This window comes from Salarias fasciatus, chromosome 12 (assembly GCF_902148845.1).
Source record: "Salarias fasciatus chromosome 12, fSalaFa1.1, whole genome shotgun sequence".
NCBI classification, from domain to species: Eukaryota; Metazoa; Chordata; class Actinopteri; order Blenniiformes; family Blenniidae; genus Salarias; species Salarias fasciatus.
In genome coordinates, this window is record NC_043756.1 from 18,451,627 (window position 1) to 18,467,221 (window position 15,595).

Sequence of the window (15,595 nt, forward strand, 5' to 3'; positions counted from 1 at the left end):
ATGAGGCTAAACTAATGCTCAGAAAGTTATTTTAAGAACACAGTTTATTTTTATACACAGACATATGAAAGGTTTTCAACACAGAAAAGTTTACATGTTCACACTTCATCATTCATATAGAAAAGCCCTGAAGGATGTCGGCTGTATATTTTCCAGTTTCATTATAAACCAGCTCGAAGTTAAAGAACATTACTCACCTCAAAGTATTTCTAGTCTAAACCTTTCGGATTCAGATCCTGACTTTAGACTAAACAGAAACGGAGACACGCGGCTCAGGTTCTTAAACAGACTCGGGGATGCAGTTGTTTTCACCCATAACACATTTCTCCTTTACACTTTGTAGTCCCTGTCATTTTTGGGGAAAAAAAGTGATGTCGCTTTTCTTTTTCTCCCCAGCGACGCTGTTCACATCGTCTCATCGTGAACAGTCTGTGATTCATACGGCCGGAGTCTCCAACCAACACAACTGCTGCTCCTCACGCGGCTGGAGAGGCGGAGCGCGGCCTTCTGGTGGTTGGAGAACGCTGCAACCGGACCCACCTCGTCCACAAACAGAGCTGGAAACCTAGGAGAGAAAGAGGAGGATGTATAGACTGGAGCGGAGACGTGTTTGGAGTCATGTTAGTAGACGAAGACGGACTGGAGCCCAGACGGGAGAAATAACAGCATGTTAACATTTATAAACAGACGCCACAGTTCTCCAGGTCGCTTTTCCAGAGTCTCAGAGTCGAGTCTCATGTCTTTTATCAAGTGTCTCCAGTGGACACTGAACCCTCCTGCAGGGACACGGACCACATGTTTAACACCTCTGCTTGAAATGTTCGCACTCAAACACTGAAATTCAGGTAAATCCAGGAGAGGAAAACAACTGCCGATCTACAACATGTAGTGAATTTCGGGAGACGGGTTAAAAGATGGGCTAAACACACGAGGAAACACCTTCAAACTGGACAAAACTGACAGTACTTGTGACATTTTACTGAAAATATCTTTGCTGCAACCCTGTAATAAATCCATTACACACTGTCATGATAGTAGCAAGGTTATTTTGGAGTGTCTTTCTTCTTGTGTGGTGAATTAGTCACTTCTCTGCTCAGACAACACTACAAAAAAAAATCAAATAGTGACTCAGTTGAGCAAAGATGTTCAAATCCATCACAATGGTGTGTTCATGCTGAAGCTCTTTACTCAAACTGCACAGTTTAAACAAAGGTTGGTGCTTTTCATTCCACAACAAAGCACCTGCTTATAAATCTGCTCTGCAGCCTTTGGATGATCCACTTCTTCTTTTTTTTTTTTTTCCCCATTTTGAAGAGAAACCCTGTTGAATAAAATGCCTCATAACCACGCTCCTGTCTGTAATGTGTTGAGGGAGGAGGAGGAGGAGGAGTCTGCTGGGACTGAGTGTTTGTTTCTGCTTCGGTGGTGAGTGGACTGGACTCCTGTTCCTGCTGAACTGAGCCAGTGGTTCTATAGGACTGATTATCAGCTCAGTAGGCACAGGAAACCAAGCCCAGATCTCTGCTCTCTCTCTCTCTCTCTCTCTCTCTCTCATGAAGTAAACATTTTCTTTTCCCCGCAGAGTCTGCATATAAGCTTTAAAGCAACAACAGCAAAAAAAAAAAAAGAAAACACAGCAGCTCCTGCAGCTTGTCACACACTGTTCCTTCCACGCTTGCCCAAAACCGAGAAGAAAGCCGACTTGTGGAGGTTGATCATGCCGGTGAAAGATGTGGTCGACACCTGGGTGAAACCGTGTCAGCACGAAGACGGCTGGACTGCCGGAGCGATATCCCACACTGCTGCTGGCAGGTCGGAGCAGAAAAATTCAGAATCCATCCAAAACACATTCCCACACCTTTTGTGATGAAACCGCACGAACTGCACGAGCAGCCGGTGAAACTTTTCAAACTGAATCCAGCGCAGCAGCTTTCTCTTGTTTACCCGACGCTAAAGTTGCACGAAGGGAAGAAAAATGTGGGCGTCGTGGCACCAGAGAGTTTATTTCTGGTTTCTTTATACAATGTTGCCTTATCCTTTGATGTGCCGAGAACCATTTCCCTCCCATTAGAGGGCAATAAATCACCTTTTAGATTTGGGCTCTGGTGGCAATTCCTTTCTTTTACAGCCCTTTGATGGTCATTACTCTTTTAACAGGCCCTAAATATAGGTCTAAAAATGGCAGACTCCACATGGCCCTCATTTCTAATTCACACATCTGTCCTCGTTTAGTCGCCATTTTGTCGTCGTTGAATATAGAATGCTATAATGCCTCCGCTCGGCCGAAAGAAAGAAAGAAAGAAAGAAAGACTGGGCAATTTTAAAACACTCCGCCATCTGTCGCTGTTTTGATTGGAAGGCAATCGGTCCAGAACAGTATAGATTTGCATTACAATTATCCAGTTAAAAAGCAGGTTTTTGGCAGAGTCCACCCACGTCCCAGCAAAGGTCACACGCCGCACTGTACCGTAAACTTTCAGCATTTCAATCGCTCTCCATCAGTTCTCGGCGCACGGGCCAGCTGCAGATGCTGGCGACTCAAGCGTCAGTCGTTCCTGATATTTGTTTGGTGGAGTCGATGCAAATGGAAGGTTTTGTTTTTGTTTTTTTTAAAGAGTTTTGGTGCCAAAACCAATCTGTTTTTGAAACGGATTCAGATTTATTGATCGCTGTGTTGGCAAGCGGCGCAAAGAAAAATCAACCCTCCGTGATAAACGTGCTCATTTCTGCTGACAACCTTTGTGCCCGCGCTCATCTTCACTAATTTGAAAATCTTCTCTCGTTCAGCTGCAACACTCAAAACAAAGCAGATGTTCAAAATGATTGAATTTTGTGGGATTTTACAGCAGCGAAGATTCTTTTTTTTTTTCCCTTTTGTTATTCTTTTGCAGGTCCAAACAATAGATTCCTAAGTTGAATGATGAATCGGCTGTCCCAAAAACAAGTGAAACTGACACCTGAATCATGACAGGACCTTGAAACCGCTGCGAGGATTGCCATCTTTGATGCATCGCTGTGCTTTTTTTTCCTTCACAGGGTGAAAATGTGAGAGAATTCGTCTGCCTTATGGGTCTCTGTATCTTGGCTCTTCCCCGGGCTGAGATTAGATCAAAAATCAATACGTATCAGGCAGGGACGCCCAGACGGCACTTTTCCCTGCCAGAGAGATTTTAGGTTGGAAACCTGAGGCACTTTGTGCATTAAAGTCTGATTATGAGAGCTGATTTTATGATGGCCCTGCCAACCTTTAGTCTTCCTTGTAACGCGTCTCTCTGCCGTATCTTTTCAACTGTGAGCTTAAAGAAAGACTTTGACATTTGGGTTTATCATGTTTCGTGCTGTGAGGTGGATGGAAAAAAAAGCTCTCAGACTTCATCACACAGGTTAGGATTCAGACCGAAAGGCTAATCTGATGCTGCATCTTACCCTTTAAACTGATTTGAGAGGCTGTTTAACAGCCAGCGGAGACTCGAGGCACCTTGCCAAGAAAGAGTTCCTCCTGTAATCTGCAGTTAAACCAACAAGTCAGGTTACACGGCACTTGTAGCAAAAACAACGTAATAGGAGTTTTATACTTTCTATTTGCCTTCGGGCTTGGGTTTTAAAACTCAGACCGGCTTCACTTCTCAGAAAACGCTATGGGCACCTCTTGTAAAAATTTTGTGAGTATAAATAAAAACAGTATCACAAAGCTGTACAGAGATGTGTTCCAATCACTGAAATCATCACAAACCTGATACGAGCTGCAAAACCATCCTGCTCACGTCACACTCATCTGATTTGGCGTTTTGCAGAGAAAAAAAAAAATGCATGAACTGATAAAGTGTGTTTAAAAGGTGGACATCGCACGGATGTGTTCATTTCAGATCTTGTTGCTCCTGGTCCAAAAGGGTCAAAGCTTTCCAGAGAACTAAATTAAATTTCCTCAAAACTCCTTCAGGGGTGTTAAAAAGGTTTCAATTTAATTTGCAAATGTCCTCTCTGTTTCCTCTTGCCTGCTGTAGGTGGGAATAATGCCCAAGTGCTGATTTATTCTAAATTCGTTCCGCCACTTATGTGGGTTCCAGGTAACTCTGATAAAGCCGACTGCGTCTGCCGGACTGCTGCGTGGCGGAGTGCTACCGGCAGACACGGCGCCAGCTGTTAGAGAGGAGATGAAGGACGGCGGTGATGAGGGTGATGATGGTGATGATGGTGGTCGCTGCTCGAGGATTGATTAAATAACCGTCAGAAGCATTAAGCAGCGTCGGGGTCTCCCCAGGCCTCATTAGCGCCGCTAGTACAGCCTCTCTCCCGAGACACTTGGCTCTCACCTTCGCAAGAACTACAGAGCGCGCAAACGGCATCATCTGCAGGATCATCTTTTATGCTAGGTAGCTAAAAGGAGGCCGAAGCGGAGGGGTGGAGGTACAGAGAGAGGGAGGGAAGATGAAAGGAGGAGAAGGAACAACAGACAAAGCAGGGGAGCGTAGCGTCGGCGCTCATTAGCCGTGTTGCACGCCGATTCGAGTTTGCAAGACGGGCTCGTGCGTTTATTCTTCTGAATTGGAGGGTCTCGGTGGAAAGTTTCACAGAAATGCAAGCAGGGCTGGAAAAGAGGCGAGCTGTTCGGACCAAACTGCAGGAAAAAAGGAGGAAGAGGAGAGAAATCCAGAGAGGGCCGAGACAAAACAGTCCTGAGAGTCAAACGTGGAGACACATAAGAAACGGAGCTCCGCTGTACACAAACACACTCTGTTCAAAACTTAACACAAACTTCTCTTGCTCCAATTTGTTGTCTCTGTGTGCGTGCTTGTCTGGGTCATGCTCTCCTCAGGTGCAGAACTTAGCCACTGTGAACAAAGAGGGAATCAATCACTGTTCACCAATCAGCTAAGCTCTGTGTCTGGCTGGAGAGAGGAATACGAGAACCTGCGCTCACAACTCACACCCACACACACACACGCAGTTGTGCGCACTCCAACGACAGAAGAGCCACAGTGATGAGCTCCCTCATCATCCTTTCTCTTCCAAATCACCAGCTCCTCAAACACAATCACACACGCCCTTGGATAATCACGCCGTCTTTAGTTTTTAAGTTTCCGGTGGAGGATGAGGACGATGAGGGTACGTGTATGTGTGTGTGTGTATAGGCGGGGCTGGTGTTGCCATAGCAGCCGGCTGGGTCAGGGCTGTGTGGTAATCCCTGGCAATGTGATTTTATCATAAGTCACAAATCAGCACGCCAGGAACCCTCACAACCCAGACATGAAAGAGCAAGATCTGTTGGGTTTTTTTTTTCTTTCCTTTTCTTGTCACCTCCATTTTCGTATTCAACTAATCTACAACGTCTTCAACTTTCTGCTCTGTTCTTCCACCTCGTTTTCCCCCCTGATGTGTGCCCTCGGAGCACAGACCTGTAGATCTTCAGTCCCCCTTGCTCTCTCTCACACTCGTTTCTTGGTTACCCCTCTCCCAGTCTCCCATTCGCCACGCTCGGCTAACCCGGCGATATGCCCCTCATTAAGCGGATCAAGAGGGATTCCAAAGGCATGTACCGGAGGGAAGAAAAGAACGAGGGAGGGGAAAAGGGTAAAAAACACACACACACACACAGACACACAGGGACAGACCACCCTTCTCTTTTAAAGGGTTGTGCTTTTTAGGTTTAAAAACACGGAGGAGGGAGTGCGGCCTGACAGACATGTTGTTTTCGGTTAAAACCCTCTCAGCCCGCCTCGGCCTAATCCCACTGTACTGTGGTCTCTGCGTGAGGATGTGAAAGGGCACAGGGAGGACCGCTCTACTTAAGAAAGGCTGGCGGGGGAACACAAACCGAGCAGTAAAACATAAATCCATCTCCCCATAGTGTGATATGAAAAAGCGGCGAGGAGGTCCGTTCATCCATCATTTTAATTGGAGAGAGATCTGGACCCGAGCTCGGCTGACCAGCATGATCCACTGATGTTTACACAGACTTGTTTAGGTCGGTCCAATGGGAGGCGATGGGGAGAGTCGGGGTATTAATCTCTAAATGCCTCTTTTCCTCCTCTGCTCATTTTGCCGCTCCTGTACTTGTACCGACGCTCCACGGGGAGGTGTAGCGAGCGAGTGAGTGATGGCGACAAGTGATCCACGGGCCCAAACAGATAGGAACTACACACACGCACGCGCGTGTGTGCTGTAAGAATGTTTGTGCTGCGTGTGTTTGTGTCTCGGAGATTTATCAGGACTGAGCCAGATGCAGAGCACTTGTCGAGAAAGCCTTTCACGTCCTGCTGTGCACATGCATAAAGCTGTCTGTGTGTGTGCGTGTCTGAAGATAAAAGCCTGTCTTGCACTGGCTCGGTCACATCCTAAAAAAGGATTTAGTGCAGTAAATCACTCAGGTTGATGTGGACACGTATTTACCAGCCAGCGCCTCATGACTCAGCCTATGTTGACCGAGGTTGCAAACACCTATCTTCACCCCACATTGAGGGCATTTAAGTTAAACAAAAATTAAAAAAAAAACACCTGATAGATGGGTTAACTCAGAATTAGAAAACGCAGCAAGAAGTTTTGTCAATGTGGTTTCAGGAGAACAATCATATTCCCTGAATAAGGTCAGCACTCACTGCTCGTCTTCTTCAGGATTCGTCCATATTTTGGGAATTCAGTACAAAAATGTAAATATTCATAATAAACATGAATCGGCATTTACTCCTCGATTCATTCTCAGCCTGAAAAAAGCCTTTCACCGACAGTATCAGTGGCCAGTAATTTGACACCAGCTGCTTTGTCTTATAGGCTACTGCTTTCAGCTCGGTCAGTGTGAGCCTCTTCCTCAAATTACCTGCCGATCCATGTAGGTAGGTAATCTGGTTAGTTCTGCTTAAAGCCACATTTCATATGGACCCTCGAAACTGCAATTCAGATATGTGACATATTAGCTGCATTACTTTAAAACCAAAATAACTGGAGCGTCTGAAGGCCCATAATGCATGTATGGGATGAGTGTCCTTGATTACATTGTCACCCGAAAGACATGCTGCATGTAGTTGCCCCTTTCACTGCCATCTCCACTGTTTCAAATATGAAATAAATCTAAAGCAGGAAATGAAATTAATTCAGAAATATGTGGTACAGGGGAACCATCAGACCCTGCTTGAATGTAATCACAGTATCCCATCATATCCATTGTATATCAGTGAAAAATCATTGGATTGCTGTTCTTCATCCATTTAATTACTTATTCTCATTACTGAAAGGTTAATGTCAGTAATAGACGGAGTGTTATGAAAAGATCAGTGGCTGTATTCACTCCAGTCCTCCCTTCTGCTCTTTTCCTTCCACTCCAAACCATAAATTGCCCTCCCTCCTTCATTTAGTGACACACCAATAAACCCCTCACTGTTCGGAGTCACCCAGAAGCCCAGCAGTTGACGGTTATGGTTATGCACACGCATGCGGAGGAGGAATTTCAGGGTCAGCAGTACAAAAATCACCGCATGGAGCAGTGACCATCCGGGGCCCCTCAGAAAATGCTCGCTGACCTCTTTCTTTCTCTTCTTCTGCCTTTTCCTTCTTGTTTGTTTGAGGAACACATTCCCAAATTCCTTCTCTGACAAACACATTCTGACGGCGCTGCTGTGAAACCGCAGAAAAAGCTCCATTATCAGTACATGTGCACACACAGGACACACACTCGTGGAGGGAACGGGCAGTGTGAGGGAGTCAAGCGTGGCCTTGGAGCTCACAGGATCAGGATCAGGTGATGTGAGGAAGAACCAGAAACAGATGTAAACAATATAATTCCTATAAGTTATTTAAAGCTGCAACATATTAAATACAAGTTTGCTGATTTATTAAATAATTTCCATATATAACTGCACACAAAAGTCTCGTTTCCTTGTGTGGGAGAAGCTCTCAGTCATAATCTGGCTTTCTAATACTGATGATTGCATTTCTGTGCCACTCACATTGATCTGAAGTACCCCATCCTGCTTTATGAGCACATATTAAATAAATATAGTGTCATTAGAACAGATTACCTTTCAATAACTTAAAAAATAAATGAATAAAAAAATCAGTTTGACGGTTTCTCAGTGTGAAGTGGCTAAATAATATTCATTATCTAGGAAGTGCTGGGTTACATTTCAGACTCTTCAGACCGAGCTTTACTCCTTTGTCCCCATGGATGGATCAAATAACTCACCAGTCTGATATCAGGCAAATTGAGCAGCAAATATGAGGCGACTAAAACCTCTGAGCAGATCATTTGGAGTCTTATTCTATGAACCTACTCAAGGATATTGTTACATTTGTGATTCAGCAAGCCTCTTGTTTGGAGATGATGTAATTTGGGCTCATGTTCTGTGTAACTGAAAGCCCACAAAATGACGATGAAACCAGAACCAGTCTAACCGGAGGACTTACGGGGGTTCAACGAAGAAGAGACAAGGAATTAACAGAAAAAAAACAAGGATGTGAAAAAAAAAAACTCAATGTCAAAATGCTATCACAAAGAATTCTGTTGAGACACGTTCGACATGTGAGTCGATGAATTGAAAGCGAGACTTCACCTCCGACATTACAGGACCATCTCCTCCACCACTCTGCGTGCCGATTGGTCCATTTCTTCTTGGACTGACAGGAGGCAGCGGCGAGCCAGCGCCTGCTGTTTCTGGTCCTCCTGAACCATCAGCTCCCCATACAGGTACACACCCATGGCCTTGGACAAACGAAACAAAACACACACATACACGTCATATTTTCTCTTAAGTTGTACTGATGTTTTTTTATAACATAAAGTGAAACACAGCAGCTGCATTTACTTGGTCATGAACCAGGAAGTGCTCCACATCTCCATAAGCCTGAACGTACGCGTGTTTGACCACCAGCTCACACCAACGATGTCTCACCTGAACACCAAAAGAGAAACTCATGGTCAGCGGAGAACAACAGATTTTAATCTCACTGAAGCTAAAAACAATCATTTGTATCAAACGGTAAAAGTGAGTTCTGTGTATCAGTAAACATAAGATAACAGCGAATAGCTCCCACTCCAGGTAGCACAGAAGTAAATACATTTAATAAATGCATGGGGAATTACTCAGAAAGACCCCATGATGGAAAACTACACCCCCACAGTTTTAATGCACATTCAGTGTCATGGGAATCAAAACACAAGTGGAAATGAAGTTGTTGCAACTACCGTTTAAATCCTCCGAGTCTAAAGGACCTTTTAGTATTTTTAGCATTTTTTTAAACTCGTACTGGTCAGAAACTTTGAAAAACGCAATGCAGGATTTAAGGACACAGGGAAGGACATAAATGACAGTATAAATTATATTTCTACCCAATCAAATTTGTAAAAAAAAAACAACAAAAAAACACACACACACATTTGTTGCTTGTAACACTTGAAAATGGTAAATATTTCTCACCATTTACAGTGTTTTCGCATTCTGTTTGTTAGAAATATAAAATGTGTACAAAAACACTAAAAATGGAACTTTCACAACCCACTTGGTACATAAATGCCAGGATCACATTATGAATTGTTTTGGAAGAAATAGGGGGAAAAAAAGGAATTACTTCATTGAAACACCATATAGATTAAATGTTAAATGCTTGTACTCTCGCTTCACAGTTCTGCGCGGAGTTTGCATAATCTACCAGTGGATTAGTTTCCTACTGTACTCCGGTTTTCTCTCAAAGGCCAAAAATATGTATAATAAATCAATTTATACCTCCAGAGTGACTGTAGGGATGAAAGTGTGTGTAGTTTTCCAAGAATGCAGTGTGATGAACTTGTTACCAGGCCAGGATGCACAATATCTTTTCGCACAATCTCAGCTGGGGTCAGCTGCAGCCATTAAAGCCCTCATATGAATACATACAAATACAAATTTAATTGATTTCAATAAAGCCGACATGGATGGATGTTCATGCCAGTTTTAAAACCTTTTTGCTTTTTAACTACTTGAGCGGAACGACGTCACATTCAACATTGAAGGCTGCCATGCAGAGCACTCAACCATCCACAGAGAGCAATTTAGGGTTCAGCACTTTGCTCAAGGGCACGTTGGCATATGGGTAGGGGATTGAACCTGTAGCCCATTCTTCCAACTGAGCCACAGGTGTCAAAGCTCGTCTGACAGGCTGGAGGGTGAAGCTCTATCTGAGGATTAACAAATCTGCGTTTTGTTACAGAATCTAAAGTTCAAGTCTAAAAATGGAGTGTATGTGTGTTTTGGTACATTGTGTGTGTGTGTGTGTGTGTGTGCGCGTAAGCCAATGCCTGGCCTTTCTCCCCGAGGATCAATAGGAGCTCTGTTGCCGCGGTTACAGGAGAGATCAGAGGCTGGCTCTGTCCCCGCCTCAACCATCATCCTTCATCATCTGCTACGAGTGTGCACGTGAACGCGCGCCGAGTCTGTGCACGTGAATATGGATGTACTCTTGCAGAGGAGACAGACAGAGGGTGATAAAAGAGACAGAAAAGCGATAAAAAAAAATATATCCAGATGAAAAATCTTTTAAAGCTCGATCACAGCTTTAAAGCCTCACAGTTTCCCCTGGCTGTCTTTTTTTCATCTTTTTTTTCTTTGTGGGTGTTTCAGTCATCTCTATAAGTGTCTCCACACGCTGGATAGCTCATCCTTTGAAGAGTTCAGGAACCAAACATGGGATTTTTGGTGAATGAATCCATTTGGACGATGTCTTAAAGACGCTTCACAGAAATTTATTTTCTAGAGTGTAGTCAAATGTACCTGAGTGCTTTTTTTTTTTCCTTTATAAACAGAGTACGAATTCCTAATGGGAGGATTTTATTTGTTTGTGCCAGAAATGTTGCGCTGCCCTTAAGCAGCATTAAAATGGAGACAGAGCAACACTCCACTTACAAGCACATTTAAATCCTCACATTACCTCTGCAACCTACTAAATAAACATGACTTTAATTGGTCTCACAAGAGCTTTCTAGTTCCTTTTTCATCCAAATTTAAAGTCTTCCCGGTTCTATAAATTTTCAGTCTCGCTTTGCACGCCTGCACGGATCGTGCAGCGAGCAAAGAGCAAGTTCAGAACAAAAAGTTTTTTTTAGGTCCCAGTGCAGGAGCAAGGGCATATGTGTGTGTGTGTGTGTACAGTATGTGTACACTTTGGTGCCAGGCCTACCCTTCTGGCCCGTGTAGCCCCGGCAGCTGTTCGCTGTGCTGGGTTACATTCCTGGGGAGAGCCCTGGGGCAGAGCAGCTGCCTGCTGCACCTCTTAGCCCCGCTTTTACTCCGTTTCCTTTTGTTCAGCCTCGCTCTCTCTCTGACAGCACATGCAATTACACAGTGACATTCCTTCATTTATTACTGAAACCCCCCCCCCCCCCACCACATCTCCTCCACCATTACCTCTCCTAACACATAAACGCTCCAAACGCTCCTCGAGTCCTTTGAAGGTATGTGCACCGACAGAGACAGACTCATGCACATCGTGTAGCCACCGCTGTCACGAAACGCGTGCTTGAGTGAAGATGCAACTGTTCCAGTTGCCTTGACCTGTCCACAGAGTGCATACCAGCATTCTGGAAACGATTCTCTTTCTTCCTGAGGATTAGATGAGGAGCTTGTCCCCACCCTGCGTCTGTCTGATAAATACGAAGCTGCAGGCGTGCAGGAGCTGGATAGGTATTCATACTTCGTTCCATTGTAAAGACACACTGGGTGGAGCAAGCTGCTTCATTGTATTTGAAATTCGTATTTGTGTATGGACAAGTCAGCAGGTCAAAAGTATCGACAAGAAGAACTTTATATAAACAGCTGGGGTGCAAGATATCTTGCAAGTTTATCGTCAACGCAAAATTCATATTACTACAGAATGAACTACAAACGATGAAACGTTTCCACTGTGCATCCATGCTCTGCATGCCAATTTATTTGTCCAATCAGTGGAGCCCAGCTGAACTAAACTGTGCTACAACAGATGCATTTCACCTTGCTGCAACAAGGTGAAGGTCAGAAGCAGAAAAATAAAGGAGAAATTACTAAAAAACAAAGTTAGTAACTGATCTGTACTACAGAACAGTTTATTAAAAAGTGAAAACAAATGTGGCACAGTTGTTTCTGGTTAAAATTGGGTCCAAGAAAAGAAAGAGCACTGATATTTGAAGTCTTTCTTCTTTTATTGCAAGTACACTGCATTTACTTGCGTTTATAAATTTGAATTTAAATGCGTTAATAAATATGTTTCTTCTGACATATCATCATAATTTATCTCTGTGGTTCCCAGACTGGAGCTTCGGAAGTCTTCACCTTCTCAGAGGATATGAAAAAAAATGTTCACATCAAAAAGGAAATTAAAGTAGAAGAAAAAAAATAAGACGTCTTTTGCTTTCATTTTGAAGGACAACATTCAGACTTCAAAGAAAAAGGAGCCTGAACCATTAATTTAGCTGTTTGTTTCTATACTATCTATATTTCTTTTATGTTTGCACACCAGTATGTGATCTAAATGTAGCGCTTGCTATTTTCTTATCCAGTTTTCCCAGTGGCATTACAAGGCCTGGAAGGGATTTCCTCTCCTGTGAGAATTCCCAGTTTTCATATTTACAACGGCGGTGTCGCGTTCACGACGAGCTGCTTTTGTCTCCGGTCTAATCTGAGCACAAGAAGCCCTTTGAGAGCGTCGGTTTGATAAAAGTCAACAGATAAACTGAAGATGGCTTTTAAAAGTCGGCCCCCCCCCCCGGTTCATTCTGGGTATCTTTGACTCTCATGATCCCAACTTGACCACCGCGTTTACACAATCGGGCCCGTGTGATCGGCCGACAGATGGCCCTCGACGCACACGCATGTGCGCTCTCACGTGAGCGTGTCACACACATCACATGAGCCTCATATGAAGGGAAGTGGGCCAAAGTCACGCAATCCTCCTCATACATGCAAACACATGCTCTCGACTCCCGGACGCGCTCGCATGCACTTATTCATGGTCACTCACACTGTAGGCAAAGCAGGCCGACCGCACAGCTACAGGTGGTCAGACACACATGTCCTTCCAGAGAGGCTCACATAAATCACGCTCGCAGACAAATTCAAGTCTTCCACGGTGGTTTAAACCCAGAGACATGATGCTTTATCGCTTTCAGAGTGCGGCGTCTCAGTCGGCCTTCCGCTTCGCTTGCAGCGAGACATGCTTAACACACAACAAACAAGTGGTGAAAGCAGATGTAGCAGCACACCACAACCACACCATTGAAAGATTTGTATTTCTTCCAATGATAACATTTAAATTCATTTTACATTAAATCAGCATAATGGGAAAGTCTGGAGTTAACAGTAAAAAGTCGGCTTTTTTTCCCCCCCAGATATTTGATCAGTGGCTTCATGATGCATTCAGGGAAATCGACTTTCTGTTTCTCAGGAGTCATAACAGCCGTCTCTATCACCCAATACCTTCCACCCTGACAGTTTCTCACCCTCTCCGAGGGGCCACAGGAGCCGAGCTGCACTCAGTCCTGTATTTATCCAAGAATTCTAAACAGATCAATCGTCAATCATGGAGGAGAAAGCCAGACAAAGCAAAGCAGAGTAAGACGAGGACAGAGTCGGGGTGGTGGGGGGTAGAAATAGCTCCAGACAGGGAGGAGAACAAATGGCCACATTTATATGGAAAGACGTAGGTGATTAACCTCTTCTGAATGAGATTACTAACATTAGGACTGGCCCATTGCCTTCAGACAGGTGCGTGCAGGTGTGTGTGTGTGTGTATGTGTGTGGTAAGTGTGTGGTTTTCCATGCGTGACCATGTGCGTAATAGCCCTGCGTATTTTTAGCAAACACTGAACTTTTCTTTCCTTCTGGAAATTGCAGATGAAATTCTGCTTTCATCTGCCAGGAGATCAAGACTAAAGAGGCTTGAAAGTGGAGCTGGATCCCGGGAAGCACCGCACAGAGGTGTGACAGCGAGGGCAACTGCTCCAAATAACACCAAGAGCCTCGTGCAACAACATTTTAGCACTGTTGGACATTTTCACTGAAACGGTATCAAAGTGCAAAAAAAAAAAAAAAAAATCATCTTTTTTATTGAGGCAGAAAAATATCTGCAACATCTAAGAAGTAAAAAAAAAAACAAGCACTTAAAGTGTCAGCTGTCAGTCGCGGTGCTACAGAAGTCAACATGTAACATATAATATATATATATAACAGATATTCTCAGAAATCTATCATTTGTAATTCAAAGAGTTGAACTGAATGTCAAAAATCCAAAGTGCATCAAAGCAACAACAAATACAGCCCTCCTACTTCAGGTTTGAGCCTGAGTCAAATCTAAAAACATAATCAAACCGTTTATGTGGTCAAAATATGAGGAACCATTTGCTTACATCAAAAATACACAACGTCCTTTAAAAAAAAGGCCTTAATCGACACTTTTGCCATCTGGATTCAGTATAGTTCAATACAGCAACCAAAACATGTGAGTCCACTTTTACACAATATTATTCAAACAAAAAAGCTCATATAATTAATAAAACTTGTGAAAAATAAACCAAAGGAAAACAAACTAAAACTTTATAGACATTAGAAGGTTCATTCTGAGACGAGCCATGAGTTCATGATGGATATGAGCGTGAACAGCAATTTACCGGCAGTTCGGTTCAGTAAACACTGGAGCTATACACACACATACACACACTCAAAGCAGTAGAACGCAAACACACAAACATTGTTAATAGTACCATTAAGGAACTTTTGTGTGGCACTAAAAAATGAAGTGAATACTTGTGGGATTTAGTCAGTAATGGCAGCTGTAAAGAAGAGAGCTGCTATTACCACAAAATTTACTACACATTACTCAGCGCCGCGGCTCGAGATGTGAGCAGAGAGGAAGCCTTCCACTTTTATTAGAAGAGGAGACTGAATACATATGCTCACTTGAGTGTGCGTGCATATGTGTGTGTGTGTGTGTGTGTGTGTGTGTGCGCGTGTACTCACCTCAGCATCATGGGTTTGTAGACTGTAGGTTTTCTGCAAAGTGCGCATCGATGCCACACTGAGCTCCGGCTCCTCCAACAAAAGCTCCAAAAGCAGGACGAGCTGGTCCGATGTCAACTGTGGAGACACAACAGTTGATGATATTAATAGTGCTGACTAACACAAGCTCTCCCCTCATAATAAACACTGAGACATATTATTGAGCTTTATGAGCGCAGGAAGTCAACGCTCCTTCTCACACCGGCAGCTTTAAACCACCAAACTTGCAAAATTATCAATGACTAACAGAATCATTTTACATATCTGGTGTCGTTCGCCCACTCATGTACAGATTTGCATTATTTTTTCCACACCAGGTTTCATTTTCATCTCTTTGCGATGAGAGCTTTGATGAAAAAAGGAAACCCACATCAATACGAGTCGGGCAATTAATGCGGCTTTTTCAAATGGAGGAAACGGCAGAATAATAAAACAGAGCTGACATGGTAATTAAATAAATATGGTAAATCAAGTGAATCTTGTACTACTGGGAAATATTACAAAAGAGGCAAAGCAGACAAAGGGAAAATGTTAGGAATTAAAACTGAGGAAAGAATAAGGAGTGAAACAAAGCGATGAAGTTGTCTTTGTTGATTCTCTTATTG

At 43.6% G+C, this 15,595-nt stretch overlaps 1 protein-coding gene across 3 annotated transcripts in view; it reads right to left on the reverse strand.

Moving 5' to 3' along the window:
• Nucleotides 1–26: 26 nt before the first annotated feature.
• Nucleotides 27–15,595, reverse strand: part of aopep (aminopeptidase O (putative)) — a 75,718-nt gene continuing 60,149 nt past the window's right edge. For all 3 annotated transcript variants that reach the window (XM_030104340.1, XM_030104339.1, XM_030104342.1), the window contains 4 exons: nucleotides 14,952–15,068; nucleotides 8,796–8,882; nucleotides 8,544–8,692; nucleotides 27–565 (listed from right to left, as the gene is read on the reverse strand). In XM_030104340.1, the coding sequence (XP_029960200.1) occupies nucleotides 8,552–8,692; nucleotides 8,796–8,882; nucleotides 14,952–15,068 (345 nt within the window). In that variant the 3' untranslated portion in view covers nucleotides 27–565; nucleotides 8,544–8,551. The remainder of the gene's footprint in view (nucleotides 566–8,543; nucleotides 8,693–8,795; nucleotides 8,883–14,951; nucleotides 15,069–15,595) is intronic.